Source organism: Megalobrama amblycephala, linkage group LG7 (genome assembly GCF_018812025.1).
Source record: "Megalobrama amblycephala isolate DHTTF-2021 linkage group LG7, ASM1881202v1, whole genome shotgun sequence".
Lineage (NCBI taxonomy): Eukaryota > Metazoa > Chordata > Actinopteri > Cypriniformes > Xenocyprididae > Megalobrama > Megalobrama amblycephala.
In genome coordinates, this window is record NC_063050.1 from 47,076,670 (window position 1) to 47,091,906 (window position 15,237).

General features: G+C 36.7%; 1 protein-coding gene across 3 annotated transcripts in view; it reads right to left on the reverse strand.

Annotated features, from left to right (window-relative positions):
* mad1l1 (mitotic arrest deficient 1 like 1) overlaps positions 1-15,237 on the reverse strand; it is an 83,866-nt gene that overhangs the window by 63,312 nt on the left and 5,317 nt on the right. For all 3 annotated transcript variants that reach the window (XM_048197833.1, XM_048197831.1, XM_048197832.1), the window contains exon 10: positions 7,306-7,392. In XM_048197833.1, the coding sequence (XP_048053790.1) occupies positions 7,306-7,392 (87 nt within the window). The remainder of the gene's footprint in view (positions 1-7,305; positions 7,393-15,237) is intronic.

Consider the following 15,237-nt stretch of genomic DNA (forward strand, 5'->3'; position numbering starts at 1 on the left):
TGTGGCCGTTTTGAGATTTCCGCCATTGCAGCCCGGGCGTCTGAGGAGATCAGTCAACAACAACTCAGTGCACAGGTAAAGTATATGTTCTACTTGGTTTGCTTTAATTAATCAACTTTATTTAACATAACAGACATGCACAAATGAGATCTGAGACATAAATTCCTGATATAGTTAATTTATGCAGCTTGTTTCTAAACAATTGAGACGAACTCATTGAGTCACGTAGTGTAATTCGTCATGTCCTGCCCCAATAAAGATGTAACTTTACATGAATTAAATAAAACAGACATGAATGAGTGCATGTTGAAAATAAAAGCGCTGAATTTAATTCTCTATCTGTTGTATTTGCTCACCATTAGTCTAGAAGAAAAAGTTCGTTCATATTGCTTAGCAACTGACGGATGATCAGGAGGCTTAAGCACGGCCACTGAATGAAACTTTTGACAAGATTATCTTGTTTAAACACCCTAGATTATATTATCATTTACTACATAACAATTATTTCGCTAATACACATATAAATATAGCCTACCGCTTTGTGGAAATTAATTATTTATTATCTCCATGCGCGATCGCGGTTGATTAAGTTATAGTCAAACAGCACTTTGTCAGTTGGCATTTCATGATTTAACGTTAGATTAAATTTAGATCATAAAATGCCAACTGACAAGTGCTGTTTAACTTTATATAGTCTCGGAAAAAAAGTTTGTTCATATTGCTCAGCACCTGAATGGGTTGATGATCAGGAAGCCTCAAGCACGGCCACTGCATGAAATTTTTGACAAGATTATCTCGTTTAAACACCCTAGACAGATTATATAATCATTTGATTTACTACATAACCATTATTTAGTTAATAAATATAAATTTTTTTTTTTGTATGCAAGGAGGGAGTGATTGTTATAAATAAAATGGTTTGTTCAGCTCATTTGTGCTGTAATAATTGTCAAAAACAGAAGTATAACAGTAAATAAATATCGGTTCTGCATATCGGTTATCAGGTACATAAACATGTAAATAATCGGTATCGGTATCGGTTATAAAAAATCAATATCGGTCGATCACTAATTTCGACACAGAGGAAGACTTGCATTTTTTTGCTCAGCCATATTTATTTGAACCCGAATACACAGGCGAAGAACTAAGAGTGATGGAAGAAGCTCCTACACAGCAGCAACCGTCACAAGCAGTCGTGAACGCGGATTGACAACAGACCCGGAAGAGAAGACAATGCTGAATAAAGTCGTAGTTTTTGTTATTTTTGGACCAAAATGTATTTTCAATGCTTCAACAAATTCTAACTAACCCACTGATGTCACATGGAATACTTTAATGATGTTTTTTTTACCTTTCTGGTCATGGACAGTATACCGTACATACATTTTCAATGGAGGGACAGAAAGCTCTCGGACTAAATCTAAAATATCTTAAACTGTGTTCCGAAGATGAACGGTGGTCTTACAGGTTTGGAACGACATGAGGGTGAGTCATTAATGACATAATTTTCATTTTTGGGTGAACTAACCCTTTAAATGTGGTTAAAGTTACCATCGTTTATTACTGTATTCATGGAAACAAGAGCCATCATTATTTTCATTATTAATCACTTGCAGTCTGTATAATTCACATTTATTTGTATAGCGCTTTTCACGATACATATCATTTCAAAGTAGCTTTACAGAGAATGCATGTCAACATTACAATTTAAAGAATGCAGTTAAAACAAAGTTAGATGGAAGATTCACTCATATGATTAAACCATTTGCCAGTGTATGGAGCCTCTAAAGGGACATGGTGTTGGAAAAAAATATGTAATGGGAGGAAAAACTACATGCCAATGATTTTGCGTTCTCTTGCAAATGTTATGCATTCCCCCGAGTAACTTTGCGTTCGTTCACAAAATGTTTGCATTCCCCCAAGAAGCTTTTTCTTGAGTTCTTTGCAAGCGAATGCAAAGTTTCTCAGGGGAACACAAAAGCTTTGAAATGTATTTTTTTCTCCCATATCATATTTTTTCTATTACCATGTCCCTTTAGGGGCTCTGCAGCTATGCGTGTTATCCAAATGCATCAACAACAAAAATGTATAGGGTAAATTGTGTCATTAGCCAGTTTTTAAGCGTTTTAAACGTGCTCCGTTTGATCCACCCCTTATAAGTGTCATTCAGGCGTCCAAAAATTTAGTCAAATTGAACAGATAGTGAAACTAAAGCACTGTGTGCTTGTCCTCACATAAGCGAATAAAGACAATGGTGCAGCGTTTAAAGATAATTTTTAATGACTGATATCACAGGATTTACCATAGGGCTGGACGATTATGGCCTAAAATCAAAACCTCGATTAACTGAACATTTTACCTCGATTACGATTATTGAACGATTATTTTTATTTTTTTTGCATTCATAGTTCACTGACAAGGTTTGTACTATAAATATGATAAAGGTGGGATATTTTTTTTCCTATTGAAAGAGTGATCTGACATAACAGCTCACTTTCAGAAGTTATTTTATCTATGGTTTGTAACATTTCTTACAGATTTCTGCTCGTTGTAAATCAGATACAGATAAATTAGCACAGTACCAGTATGTAATGAGAGCAATTGCGTGTGTGAATTAGTCATACCGTCTCTATTAATTGTGAAGCTGTGGGTTGTAAATAGTTCCCTCAAAAGTAGAAAAATATATGTTATAATAAATTGAGTTTCTAAGCTACTTTAGTGATAAATCACAGGACAGCTCTGACAACTAGTTTCTGTTCCTCTCTGTGCGCGCTATATTCACGTTTTGCGCAGCTATTGTTTATATGAGTGTTCGTGCCACTATGCAGCTGCGCGAGCACGGTAGCTCGAAAAAATATACATCCAATCGCCTAAAATCGCTTGGATGTCCAAACTTGCAAACCTTAAGGCCGGGTTCACACCGCAAGCGGCAGCAGAGCGGAAGCAGTGCATTAGCAGAGACGCACGAGTATTCACACTGGAAGCGTTTGTACAGCGTCACAGCAGCGGCTCGAAGCTGCATATAAAGTGAGCATTTCTTTACAAAGACAGCTATAAATTAGTTTTTATAATTGGTCATTGTTAAACTTGATGGTCTTGAAAGTTTGTTAACATGCAAGGTGTACAACACTCACATATAAACATAAAATACATAAAAATAAATAAATAAAAGCTTTGTGTCATCCATTGCTGCACACGAATGAGGTAAGCTTTGTGTTTTACATCATCTGACACGTGAACATGTTTACAAGACTGCAAACTCGGCGAAAAAGACAGCAAACTCGGGTTTGATTTTGGGTATGCAGAGCCTATATGGCTGTCTGTGTAATAACTAAAATAATGTTTATATATCATATTTTCTGGCTAATTTAGTTTTCTATAATATACCATACTTTAACCCAAACTGAATAATTATGTTTTATATCAATTTTCTTTCCTGACATACTTCAATTTTTGTTAAAATACACTAGATATGCTTATTCTGTGCATTTTGAGCACTTTTTGTGTGAAATCATATTTATTTTGTCAATCAAAGGTGTACTTTCACTTTAATTGAGCGTTAGCAGCGCAGCAAAAATAGACCCAGCGCCGAAACGATCGCGGCACTGCTGCTTCTGCTCTGCTCCTGCTACGCGCTGCCACGCAGCCTCTGCGTGTGGTGTGAATGCCCTCATCTGTTAACATTGGCGGCAAAAAAAATACGCGCTGCTTACGCTCTACTGCCGCTTGCGGTGTGAACCCGGCCTTAAAACAAATACAACTGACAAAGTTAAGTGAAGACGCAAGGCTCACCGCTCGTGCGCCATCACTGTGTGTTGAACCGGCGTCCACCTCCGTGTTGCTTTTATGCCACTGTCTGGACGGGGCGGAGTCACATGGCTACACACGCGGTAGTATGTTTTTAAGGGGGAAGTATTAACAGGATTAAAAAACTGAAATAACCAACATGGGAAAATTACTTCGGTTAGAGGTTCTGAATTTCGGTTTCGATTAATCGTCCAGCCCTAATTTACCGGTATTTTGGTGCAAATGTGTAAACGCTTTCTTATCGGTAAAAAGCCAGAAGACTGTTGCTTGTGTGAATAGCATACTTGTGTACTTACAGGTCAAGTCATTCTGGTAATTTTACGGTAATTTACCAGGATTGCTCCGTTAAAGGGGCTATTGACATGGAATCTTTTTAATCTATCAACAGCCCTGATTTAACTGCATCAGTCAGCCGAAAAAGTGTATTTGTTGCCGATGGTATTGATTAAGAATTACTACTGAAGTACCAAAGGCAATTACTGTTTTGAAGACAAAATGTTATAGGACATTGATCCATGCCTACTTTAAGTACAATCTGCAATTAACAAGAACTAAAGATTCACAAAAAGTATTGTTTTCCACACACTAAACATCCTCCACTTGCCAGAGATAAGTTGCTTTGCAAATAATAGGCCTATATCTGACAGAAACACATTAAAAAGTAAGCAATCAAAAGAGAAGGTTGTGGGGAAAAAAAAAAAAAAAAAAAAAACAGACAGCCCCAACTTCTTCCATAAAGAACTTGAGAAAGCAATGACAGCGGACTCATTACTTTGCAAGGCTGTTTTAGACGACATGATAGTTCATAATTAGCCCAATCTCAACACTCAGCTCATTAGTGAGATCTGATATTGTCATAGTTTCGTTTGACTTGACTGCTGAAGTGACGAGCCGTGCAGCACCGACACGCACCAACACCCATCGACCAATTACCGTCTGACAATTAGAGAGAGGGAGAAACCAGAGATAGACTGAAAGAGCTTCAAAGAGACATTGGCTAATGGTGGCCAGTGAAACTCAAGAAAAGACCCCATTACTGCCTTTGAAAGATCTGCACAGGATGAAATGAGACCCACATTAGAGACCTTGTCAAATAATGACATTTTTAAGCACAAAAAACAGACATGAACCCACAGACTGCTCTATGAGAGAGAGAGGATGTGTCAATCTATCACTTGAGGGACAGATCACATGCTCTGGAGTAGAGCTGTCGCTCACAAGTGAAGGTTCAATAGAGACTGTCCATCTCAATTCTTACTGAAGATGTCAAATTTTACAAACCATGCAGTGACAGCAAGGCTCAACTCTATCAATTAATTAAAGGCACAATATGTAATTTTTGCCGCTTGAGGTCGCTTGTTCAAAACTAATACGTAGCTTGATGACGCTTTGATTTTGCGGAATTATGGGAGGTGTGAGACACGTTGCACACTGCAGTAAGCTAGATCGATATTAGGGATGGTAAAACATGGTACTCACAGTAAATAAAGAAAACGAGATTTTAATTTCAATAATTTAACCCTTTCAGGCATGAGTTTAAAATATTCTAGCTGACCCCCCAGAGTGAGTTTTTTTTAATGGTGTGTTCACACCGGACGCGACTTGCACAAATAAAATCGCGCTATTCGCGTGTAGTTGGACGCTTGAACATTTTGAGTTTACTCGCTTCATTCGCGCGTGAAAATCCCTTCACAACAGACGCGAATTTGCGTCATGAGAGGGGCTCTCCCGCTCCTTTATGTGTCCCAGACTCTCCCACTGCTTTCTGCACACTTCCTCCGAATAAACACAACTTGTCAGTGGGGAAAAATTGTAAATTACAGCGAATAAGCTCAATTGGTCGTCTTTAGTTGGCTTGTAGTCTTAATATGTATGTATATATAGCTCAAATTGAGTAAAGACCGTTTTTTACAACTTATCAGATTGTCCGACCTCCTCACTCACTTTCTTTCAAACACGATCCTTTTTATTTCTGTTTCTGTAAATGTATGAAGATGTACAGCGACGATGATTTTGTCCTCTATTGTTGTTTCGAATTTCTGCCTCAGCTCGCTACATCACGTCACTACTAGAGCAAGCTCCTGATTGGTTAACGCAGCACGGAAATTCGCCAAAGTTCAGATTTTTCAACTTGCGCGAATCACGCGTTAAGCACGTCAAACGGCCGAATCGCTCAATTTGCGCGAATCGCGTCATTCGCGCCGCTTCATTCACGCGAATCGCGCTGCAGGATGTCAATTCGCGTCTTTGCATTGACTTAACATGTAAATCACTCGCGCTTACCGCTTCATTCGCGTCCGGTGTGAACGCACCATAAGGCGACCGTTGTTTTAGAACGTTTGCCCTTGTTTCCATAACGTGTCAAGCGTGTCACGTACGTTGAACGCAGCCACAATAACACTGTATGACAGATGGATCGCTTTTGTTTTATTTTTTTATTTAAAATATTCACACACTTGCTTACCATGTCATCAACTATCTGATATTCCGATCCTCAAATATGTGTGAGTGAGTGTGTTTTGTCGTTTAAAATCCTTTATAAATGATCTTTATCTTGATCTATAATGTGAGATGGGCACCGCCATCTTAAGTTTGCTCAGAAGTTCGCATAGTCCTGTCAGTCGGATTTACAGCAGGTGAATTCATCAGTTTCTCCCGAAATATATGCAAGTAAGTGGCTGGTGAACTAGAAGAATAATAGAGTAAACTTTATAGTTACTTAGGTCCATTATGTGTGTCTGATATGAATAAATGACAGCAAATTATATTTGAATGGATCGTTATTGCTGCTTCCACTGACGTCTGACATCAGTGTGTATTTTATAAACTCTAAATGTATTGTTTTACTGGTGCTTATGCGTATTTAAATGTCTGAAACCTTAAAAAAAACATTATGTGGCAGAAAACACTGCATAGCTGTGATTTATGACAAGTGCTGAGCGCCTCAGTCTCGCAGCCAAAGCGCGAAAGCACAGGTCTGAATCTAGCAGTTATGTGACGTCGCTGAACGTTCGAAATCCCATATGTGGGACTGTACTCTCAGGGGCACAGAAATAAAAAACCCATATGTGGGACTGTACCGCTCAAAGGGTTAATTTCTATTAATTTCAATAAGACTTACTGTGTTGAGCTATATAACAATGATTCGTTTTCTGTCAATTAATGCATCCAAACAGTTGTTCACCTGTCTAATAAAAACAAACAATCTATTAAAGTGTCTTTGGTGTTTTTGTGATTTTGTGAAATCATGGAAACATAACATTGTTCAAGTGGTTTTTGGATATTTTAAATCCAAAAATATTACATACTGTGCCTTTAATCTAAAACTGCTTCAGCTCATACCTATAGTCAGCTAAGAGATAATTTTGGGACTGTAGTGTACAGATTTCAGATTTGCCTCCTAACAATTTTCTTGAATCAAGCGTGATCAAGTCAAAACTCATGTCCCAAAGTCAATGGTCCATATCTTTTAGTGCATGTGAAAGTGTGTGTATTTACCTGCTATTGAGTGTGTAGTTCTGCTGTTTCAAGCTCAGTTCTCGCTGTTGAATCTGTATCACCTCCCTGGATAAATCCTCCGGTTTCCTACAACAAAAAATTTGAGAGTGAAATAAGAGATATGGGTATCAAAAAAAATAAATAAATAAAAATACTAGAACATTGAAAGATGAACAGGGTACAAAAATGGCCTGAAATGTCTAATAAAAGGCCATTTTTCATTTTCAGCAAATGTTCATTGAAAGTAAGTGCTTCACCTTCAGAAAATGCTGATCGTTCACCTCAGGAAGTCAAACTATATTACAATATTAAACAAGCCGTTTTATACTTTATAATTATTTTATACAAGGTTTGCAATTCCAGCAACCTTATTTCCAAATTTTGGGCTATGTCTAAAGTTTAAAAGGTTATACTGCCGTTGTATCACTGTGGTAATTTTAACCACTGACTTTCACATCCTCATCCTTTGGAAGTGTATACAAAGAGAATTTGCTTTTGCAGAGGAGAAAATCACGTCTTCTCGACATGTACACAACACGAACCATCGACGAGGGCGGGTCAAAGCAGACATTGTTCGCAAGTAGCCAATGAAAACCATAGGCGGGCATTATGTAAATGTGTTACTTTGTTACACATGTATGTTACGTAAGTGAGACTGGAATTATTGATGACTCATTTCAACAGTTCAGAATCGATTCTTTATTTTCGGAAACAATAGAGTGCCTCAGGGATGACGCATTTTTGTAGGCAAAACCCGGAAGCGAGTTAGCACTTTAGGACTTCCAGTTCCAACGCCGTAAAGTCTAGGGGTTTTTTGAATGGGTTTTTGCTAAATCGCCTGAAATAAGGTCTGTAGTTAACAAAGCCTCTAAATACTTTCACGTTTTGATCTATGGCATAAAACACACCAGTTATAACCCACTTGTGATTTTTTTAAAACTTTTAATGTGTCTTAAAATCAGCGGTTGCTAACAAATTGCTAAAAGGGACTACTTCCTTTGGCGGGGACTTTAGACGTCATCGTTAAAAACGGGACATTTGGACAGCATTTCTCATGAAAAAGTGGATAAGTATTCATAACAGCACAGATCATAATCAGCGAGCATGTTTTTAAATAAAGTTGTTTTCTAAATAAAGTTTGAGGACGCTTGGTGTTGGTGACGTTGATCGACCATGGTGTGCTGTAGTCCGTTTATAGCCTACTGTTAGCCTTTTATATCTGACGACTTTATTTAGGCTTCAAAATCTATAAATGTTGTGTTAATTTGTAAAGATTATATTGATAGACAAAACGTGTAAGTGTCATAACCCTTTGTTAAACACAGATCTTATTTTCTGTGATTTTCCAAAAGTCTATGGGAAAAATGCATAGGCTTTCAATCGAGGGAACCCGTGCGCCGCTAACTTCCGGGTTGGCCTACAAAAACACGTCATCCCTGGGGTACTCTATAACTTTATTTGTAGTGCACTTTGACCTATTGCATTCAAAAGGGGGGCGGTTGGGGGGTTACTCATGTTTTAATTTTATTTGTAAACAAAAAAAAAATAATACTACAATAGAATTGAGTTTCTAATGTATAAATCTAATTATTTTACAGATTTATTTCTAATCAAGTCCAAATGATTTTTTGCATGTTGATATTTTCCTATTAATCATTTAATGTAAAAATAAATGTAACTTTTATTGCAATAATTGGTATGCATGATATTTACTATCATTTTAAATATTATTATTATTATTATTATAATTATATTATATTAATTAAATAATGTGATATTTGTTCTGTTCAATATGTGTACACTAAGATATTGGCATCGGCTATAAAAGGTTCTACATCAGAACGCCGACTCATTATTGGCCGGTTCCTGCGTCAGCATCACACGCACGCATCGTACTGCTCACGTGAACAGGGTCGGCCAATACTGAGTCAGCGTTCTGGTGTATAACCTGGAAGCGCTGAGTGTAAACAGCATAGGAGAATGACAGGGGAGAGATGAATTTGTTGAATAAAGTCGTTACTTTTTGTTTTTGCGTACAAAAAGTATTCTCTGTAGTCACGTTGACTATTTTAACGATGTCTTTACTACTTTTTTGGACCTCGAATGACAGTAATTACTTTGCTTTCTATGGGGGATAAAAAAAAACTCTTGGATTTCATCAAAAAGATCTTAATTTGTGTTCCGAACATTAACAAAGGTCTTACGGGTTTGGAACGACATGACATAAATTTCATTTTTGGGTGAACTAACCCTTTAAAACTGCCTAAGTTTTATGCAAGGTAATTTATGTTCAACTATACACATCTAATAGTTTTCAACAACAATCTCTCTTTTTTCTGTCCTAATGGATCACCAATGTTTACCTTATTATAGTTTTGTAAATTTTTGTTATTTACTTTGTTTACATCTGTTTTATTTAATTTGAACTCATTAACTTGTATTATTTATATTATAGCTAATTTCTAGGCCATGAAAAAAAAAAAAAAAGATTTTCAAATTAAATGCAATCTTCATTTAAAAGATTGTATATAAATTCTGCAAATCCCATACTGTTATGCAGGACTCTATTGTTTGTTACTCTCCCAAGCATTCTCACAAAAGCAAGTTGACATAATTAAGCAAATTTGGTTTATAAATGCTACGTTATGCTTGCTGGAAGTACTGGAAGTACTGGTTCATGCTTAAAATGATCATAGAGCATGTTAAATTACATTTGCTGCCTTTGATTTGCATAATTAACAGAGCTGTCAACATCAAACAAAAAGCTCATGAACTTAATCACACCCACAGACAGAAAGGCTTCGAATGCATTTGCTTTTGACAATTTTTCTTTAAATTTCTATGATGAAAGCGCTATTTTATGGTTGACACCTTTGTTCTGTATTCAAGATGAAAGCTAATTCAGCATTCAAACATCAGGAATATCACCACAGAGGGAACATAAAGGAAAGGAATCATAAGACAGTATGAGTATGAATTCCTCTTTCCCTCATTTTTCAAGAAGTTATCTCTCGTTTCCTTCACAGCAAGACGAAATGAGTCTACGGTACAAAAAAGGAAAGTCCCAACCGCTGCACTTTTCTTTGCTGAGACAAAACATTGAGAAGATATGACACCGGTTTCTTTTATTTGGAGAATCCCCGCGAGAGTTACATTGCTCACCCAGGTAAAACATGAGCGAGCAGAATGAAACTACTGCCTGACACATTTATACTGCCGGGGAATGCGGTGGTTCATAGGCCTGGGGAGCAGAGAGAGCGAAATGAGAAATGTTCAATGATCAATCAGAATCCAAAATCAGATTTCTGCTCCACCAAAGCGAGACGGGCACTTTACGCTCATTCGCCGAGCCATTATTCTCTCAAAGCAACGGAAAAACACTGAGAAGAGTTTGATTACATACAGTGTTTTACCTAGGCGAATGTGAGCATAATCAGTTGAATACTGCATTCACCCAAGGCCATATCACACTTCAAAGACAGGAAATGCATACAAACAGGAACAAAGACCTTCGCTGAGAAAAACGGACGTCACTGTGAACAGGGAGGGGAGAAATTATCTGAGGAGAAAGAACCTATTTGGGAATTAAAGGGCACCTATAATGCCCCTTTTACGAGATGTAATATAAGTCTCTGGTGTCCCCAGAATGTGTCTGTGAAATTTCAGCTCAAAATACCCCACAGATCATTTATTATAGCTTGTGAAATTTGCCACATTGGGTTGTGAGCAAAAAGATGACGTTTAAATGCAAATGAGCAGTTGTTCCCGGCCCCCTTTCCAAAAGAGGGCGGAGCTTTAACAGCTTGCGCTTCGGTTGCTCAACAACAACAAAGCTGGGGAATCTTACGCAGCCACAACGGCAACTGTCAGTAACGGTGTTCAGCCTTACATTGTTCAAACCGGAGTCGACACTGATGGAGAGACTCAGGAAGCAGTTACAACTTTTAGAATGAAACTGGACGTTTCTGAATGGTTAGTGGATAAATTTATGTAGTTGCTGTGGAGTTGATTCAACTCATCGACTAGCATGTCATGTTAATCTTTTTTGCAAATCCAGCATTGAATTGACCCTCGTTTGTGAAGCAGTCCAGCGTAAAATGACGGCATGGCAACAACACTCTACTACAACAACTCTTCCTCTTCTCTAAAGCAGCCCAACATGGCCTCACCCCCTTTGTTGCGTATTTTGGGGGCAGGGTTTATGTAAATTTTAGGGTTAGTGATGTCACTAACCCAGGAAGAAGCTTGTTGTAGACCTTAAACAGCAAATTCTTTAAAACAAAACATCTACCTTTGCATTTTGAACTTTGAGTGTTGTAACTTTGCAGATGTTGTTTATGCTCAAACAGCAACATTACATACTAAGTAAATTTTAAAAAGTGAAATCATAATCAAGGATCGCTTTAAGATTTTGACCAGCTCCATGAAGGATATTGACTCTACAAAACTTTGACCAATTACGTGCCATTTGTAGCTAATAATCATTACAGGGCAACTTCTGAATGCTCAAAGTGGAAGGTTTATATTCTACCACATTCAAACACAAATAGACAATGAAAATAATTTGCAATACACATGCAATGACATTGTGAATATTGCAATGATTTTTGTTTGCCCCTAAATGCCCTAAATGATGAAAGAATTTGATATAAATATTGCCATTTATCGTTATATTTATGCATATAGATGGAAATTAAATATTGTTCCACTTGTTCATTTAATGAAAAACATTTCTTGAATATTTAACTACATTTTTTGTATGTTTTACAAATATTAAACAGTTTATATAAAAAATAAAAATCTAATTGGCTGCAATATCTGTTTGGTCGAAATGATGGTTCCTCTGATAGTCCTAGTTAAAGTCCCCCTGTGGTGAAAATCAACTTTTTAATGTTGTTTATATGTCTATGTGATGTTTTTAACATGCTTTAAGACAAACCATGTGCAATGTCAATGACACTAAATATTTTCTCCTTAAAACTGCAGTGAACCAAAGACAGTCTCAAAAAAGTGGTTTGAAATTGCGGTTGTTCCTTATGTCACAAACTACCTTGTAAGTTGTAACCAATCACTTCAACATGTGGTCGAGCTTTAGCATATCATTAACTATGCGCTAAAGCAGGGGAGTCTCAAGAGAAGCCAGGTTATCTTGGTATATTTTTCTGTTGACATGAAAAATCATGTACATTTAGCAATATAACAGGTGAATTATGCTGAATTAAGATGAATTAAGTTGTTCGAAGCATTTCTAAGGATATTTCACTCTTCCACCAAAGATATATGGCTGAATTAAACCAGTATTTCCACTTGCCATTGTGCAGCATTTATAACAGTAATGTTGACCAAGTGGATCTCTGAGCTGGTATGAGTGAGTGGAGGCGGGGCTAATTTTCACATTCATAGATCCGGCGTATATTAAATTAAGGAAGGGTGTAGAGTTACATTCAAGCTATTTTAAGGCATGAAGATTTTTTTTTTTTTTTTTTTTTTTCACTGTAAAAAATGTTTAAATATGTCATTTTGGTGATGTTTGGTGATGCTGAGTTTTTAAGGGATACAATTATTAACTACAGGAGGACTTTAAAAAGAAATTGTGGGAAGAAATTTTGCTCAAAGCTCTTCTACTCCAATCCATACAATGTGAGAATGATCACAGTTCTGCTGTTAAAAAAAAAAATCACAGCACTTACACAACATTACAAGCATCTGTTTTAGAGTTTAGATGTGACAGATGAAGAACTGAGCTGTCATAACTGCAGTACATTTAAAAGAACAGTTCACCTAAAAAGGGAAAATTTCTATTCGGGACACTCCGGGACAGTTGTCCTAGTATATTAAGCTTGGATAGAAGGAAGTGTTTCAGCTATAGGCAACTTCAACTTCAACTTTAACCCAATGAGAAAGAAAACATCTAGTTTCAGTAAAAACAGTAGTAATGTGAAATAGCATTACCATTTAAAACAACAGTGTTCTATTTTAATACGTTTTAAAATATAATTTATTCCTGTTATGCAAAGCTGAATTTTCAGCATCATTACTCCAGTCTTCAGTGTCACATGATCCTTCAGAAATCATTCTAATATGCTGATTTGCTGCTCAAGAAACATTTCTTATTATCAATGTTGAAAACAGTTATGCTGCTTAATATTTTTGTGAAAACTTTTTTTCAGGATTCAAACATGAAAGGGTGACAAGCTTCAGTTCTGTAGTGCGCGTTTGGCTCAAGATTTCATACTGTGACAGACTGTCATTCTAATGTCATCATTCTGTAACCTATACTGAACTAGTTTCCAATTCTCTATAAATAAAATATAAATACTGTAGGAACGCATATCAACACTGAAACATGCTATTCACATTCTGTCATTTTGTTGTGGTGTGTACACTACAAAAAACGGAAAGTGGAGAAATCCTAAGTTTAGCCAAATGATATTTATATTAATAACTCAATTTTGATAGAGTTTGAATTAAGAATTACTTTTGTGTTATTTATAATATGGAGCTAGCCCTCAATTTCAATCATTTGGTCTTACATGGCCATTTTCCACCCTCTCTCTGACCCTCACCAAAAATAACACTTCTGTTATTATTTAGCAAACCTGCCCCTTCTATGGAAAACAAAAGAAGACATTAATAATTGAATGTGATCAGCCTGATCACTGTATTATAACATGAAAATCTTTATGTCAGGTCTTCTGAAGTCATACGATAGCTTTGTGTGAAAAACAAATCAATTTAGCTTGTTATTCTTCCCCTCACTGATGATTTGTTCACTGAAATAATTAGTTCATGAACAAAGCATGTTTATACCTGGTCACTTCATGAATTTTCTCTGATTGGATAGCTATCCATTCTTGAAAAGACCAGCTGTAAATGCCCTTCAAAACACTTTCGGATTTAAATCTGATCACTCAAACCACTTCAGGAGGTGATTTGAGACACATTCCAGATAAAACTGGACAAGTATAAATGCATCTGGTTGTTGAAACCACAGATGTAAATTTTACTCCTCCCAAAAAAATAAACAAGTGGGAGCATGTTATAGGCTACTGGCTCAGGTAGGTATAGTGCCAGATATGACAGTGCTACTGCAAAATGCATTGCGGCAGATATGACCCGCTGCAGATGAGCAGCCTACCCAGCAAGCTAACATAGAAAAAGTCACAAATGAAACTGAAAATTTGGTGCTGCATCCAGACGCTCAACACACAATCATCTTCATTAAAAGTAGTGACTCTAAATGATCTTACCAGTGCTGATGTCACTCTCTTTCTTATTGCAGTCCTTGCTGATGATAAATAAAATGAAGCTCATATCTGTTGCTTTCGTTGAAGTGAACTCCACTGAATTTGCATATGGCTCAGGAATTGAAGATCAGATTTAAATTCGTTTTGCGGTGACACATTGATTTGGCTAAGTGTAAATGCAACAATTTTAACAAAGTGGACAGCTATCTGATTAAAAATACATGAAGGTGACCAGGTGTAACCAAGCCCAAAATTTGCTGTTCCTCACACGAAGCTATCGTATGGGGTTTTTTTTGCATCTTTTTTTAAGCTTTTTGAAGCTCTGGTCCATTCATAATGATCTCAGAAAAAAAAGTGACTAGAACATTATTCAAAATGTCACCTTTTGTGTTCCAGACAAATTCATATGGGTTTGGAACTATTCGTCTGTCCAATTTCTAATCAGCAGATGTTTAGATACTCATAAATAATACAATTAAATATTGGAAACGGATTAAACAGATAAGATCAGTCACTTGCTCTGATGTCTGATGTTTTAGGACAGAGACTGACTAATAAGAGACTCAATATTTGTCATTGTGAGGTTTACTTCAAGACCACTGTGTGTGTGCTCCACCAAATCCCCATAAGCCATTAAACAGACAATGTTTACATCTTTCCACATGACTGACAAAGCACATCTGCA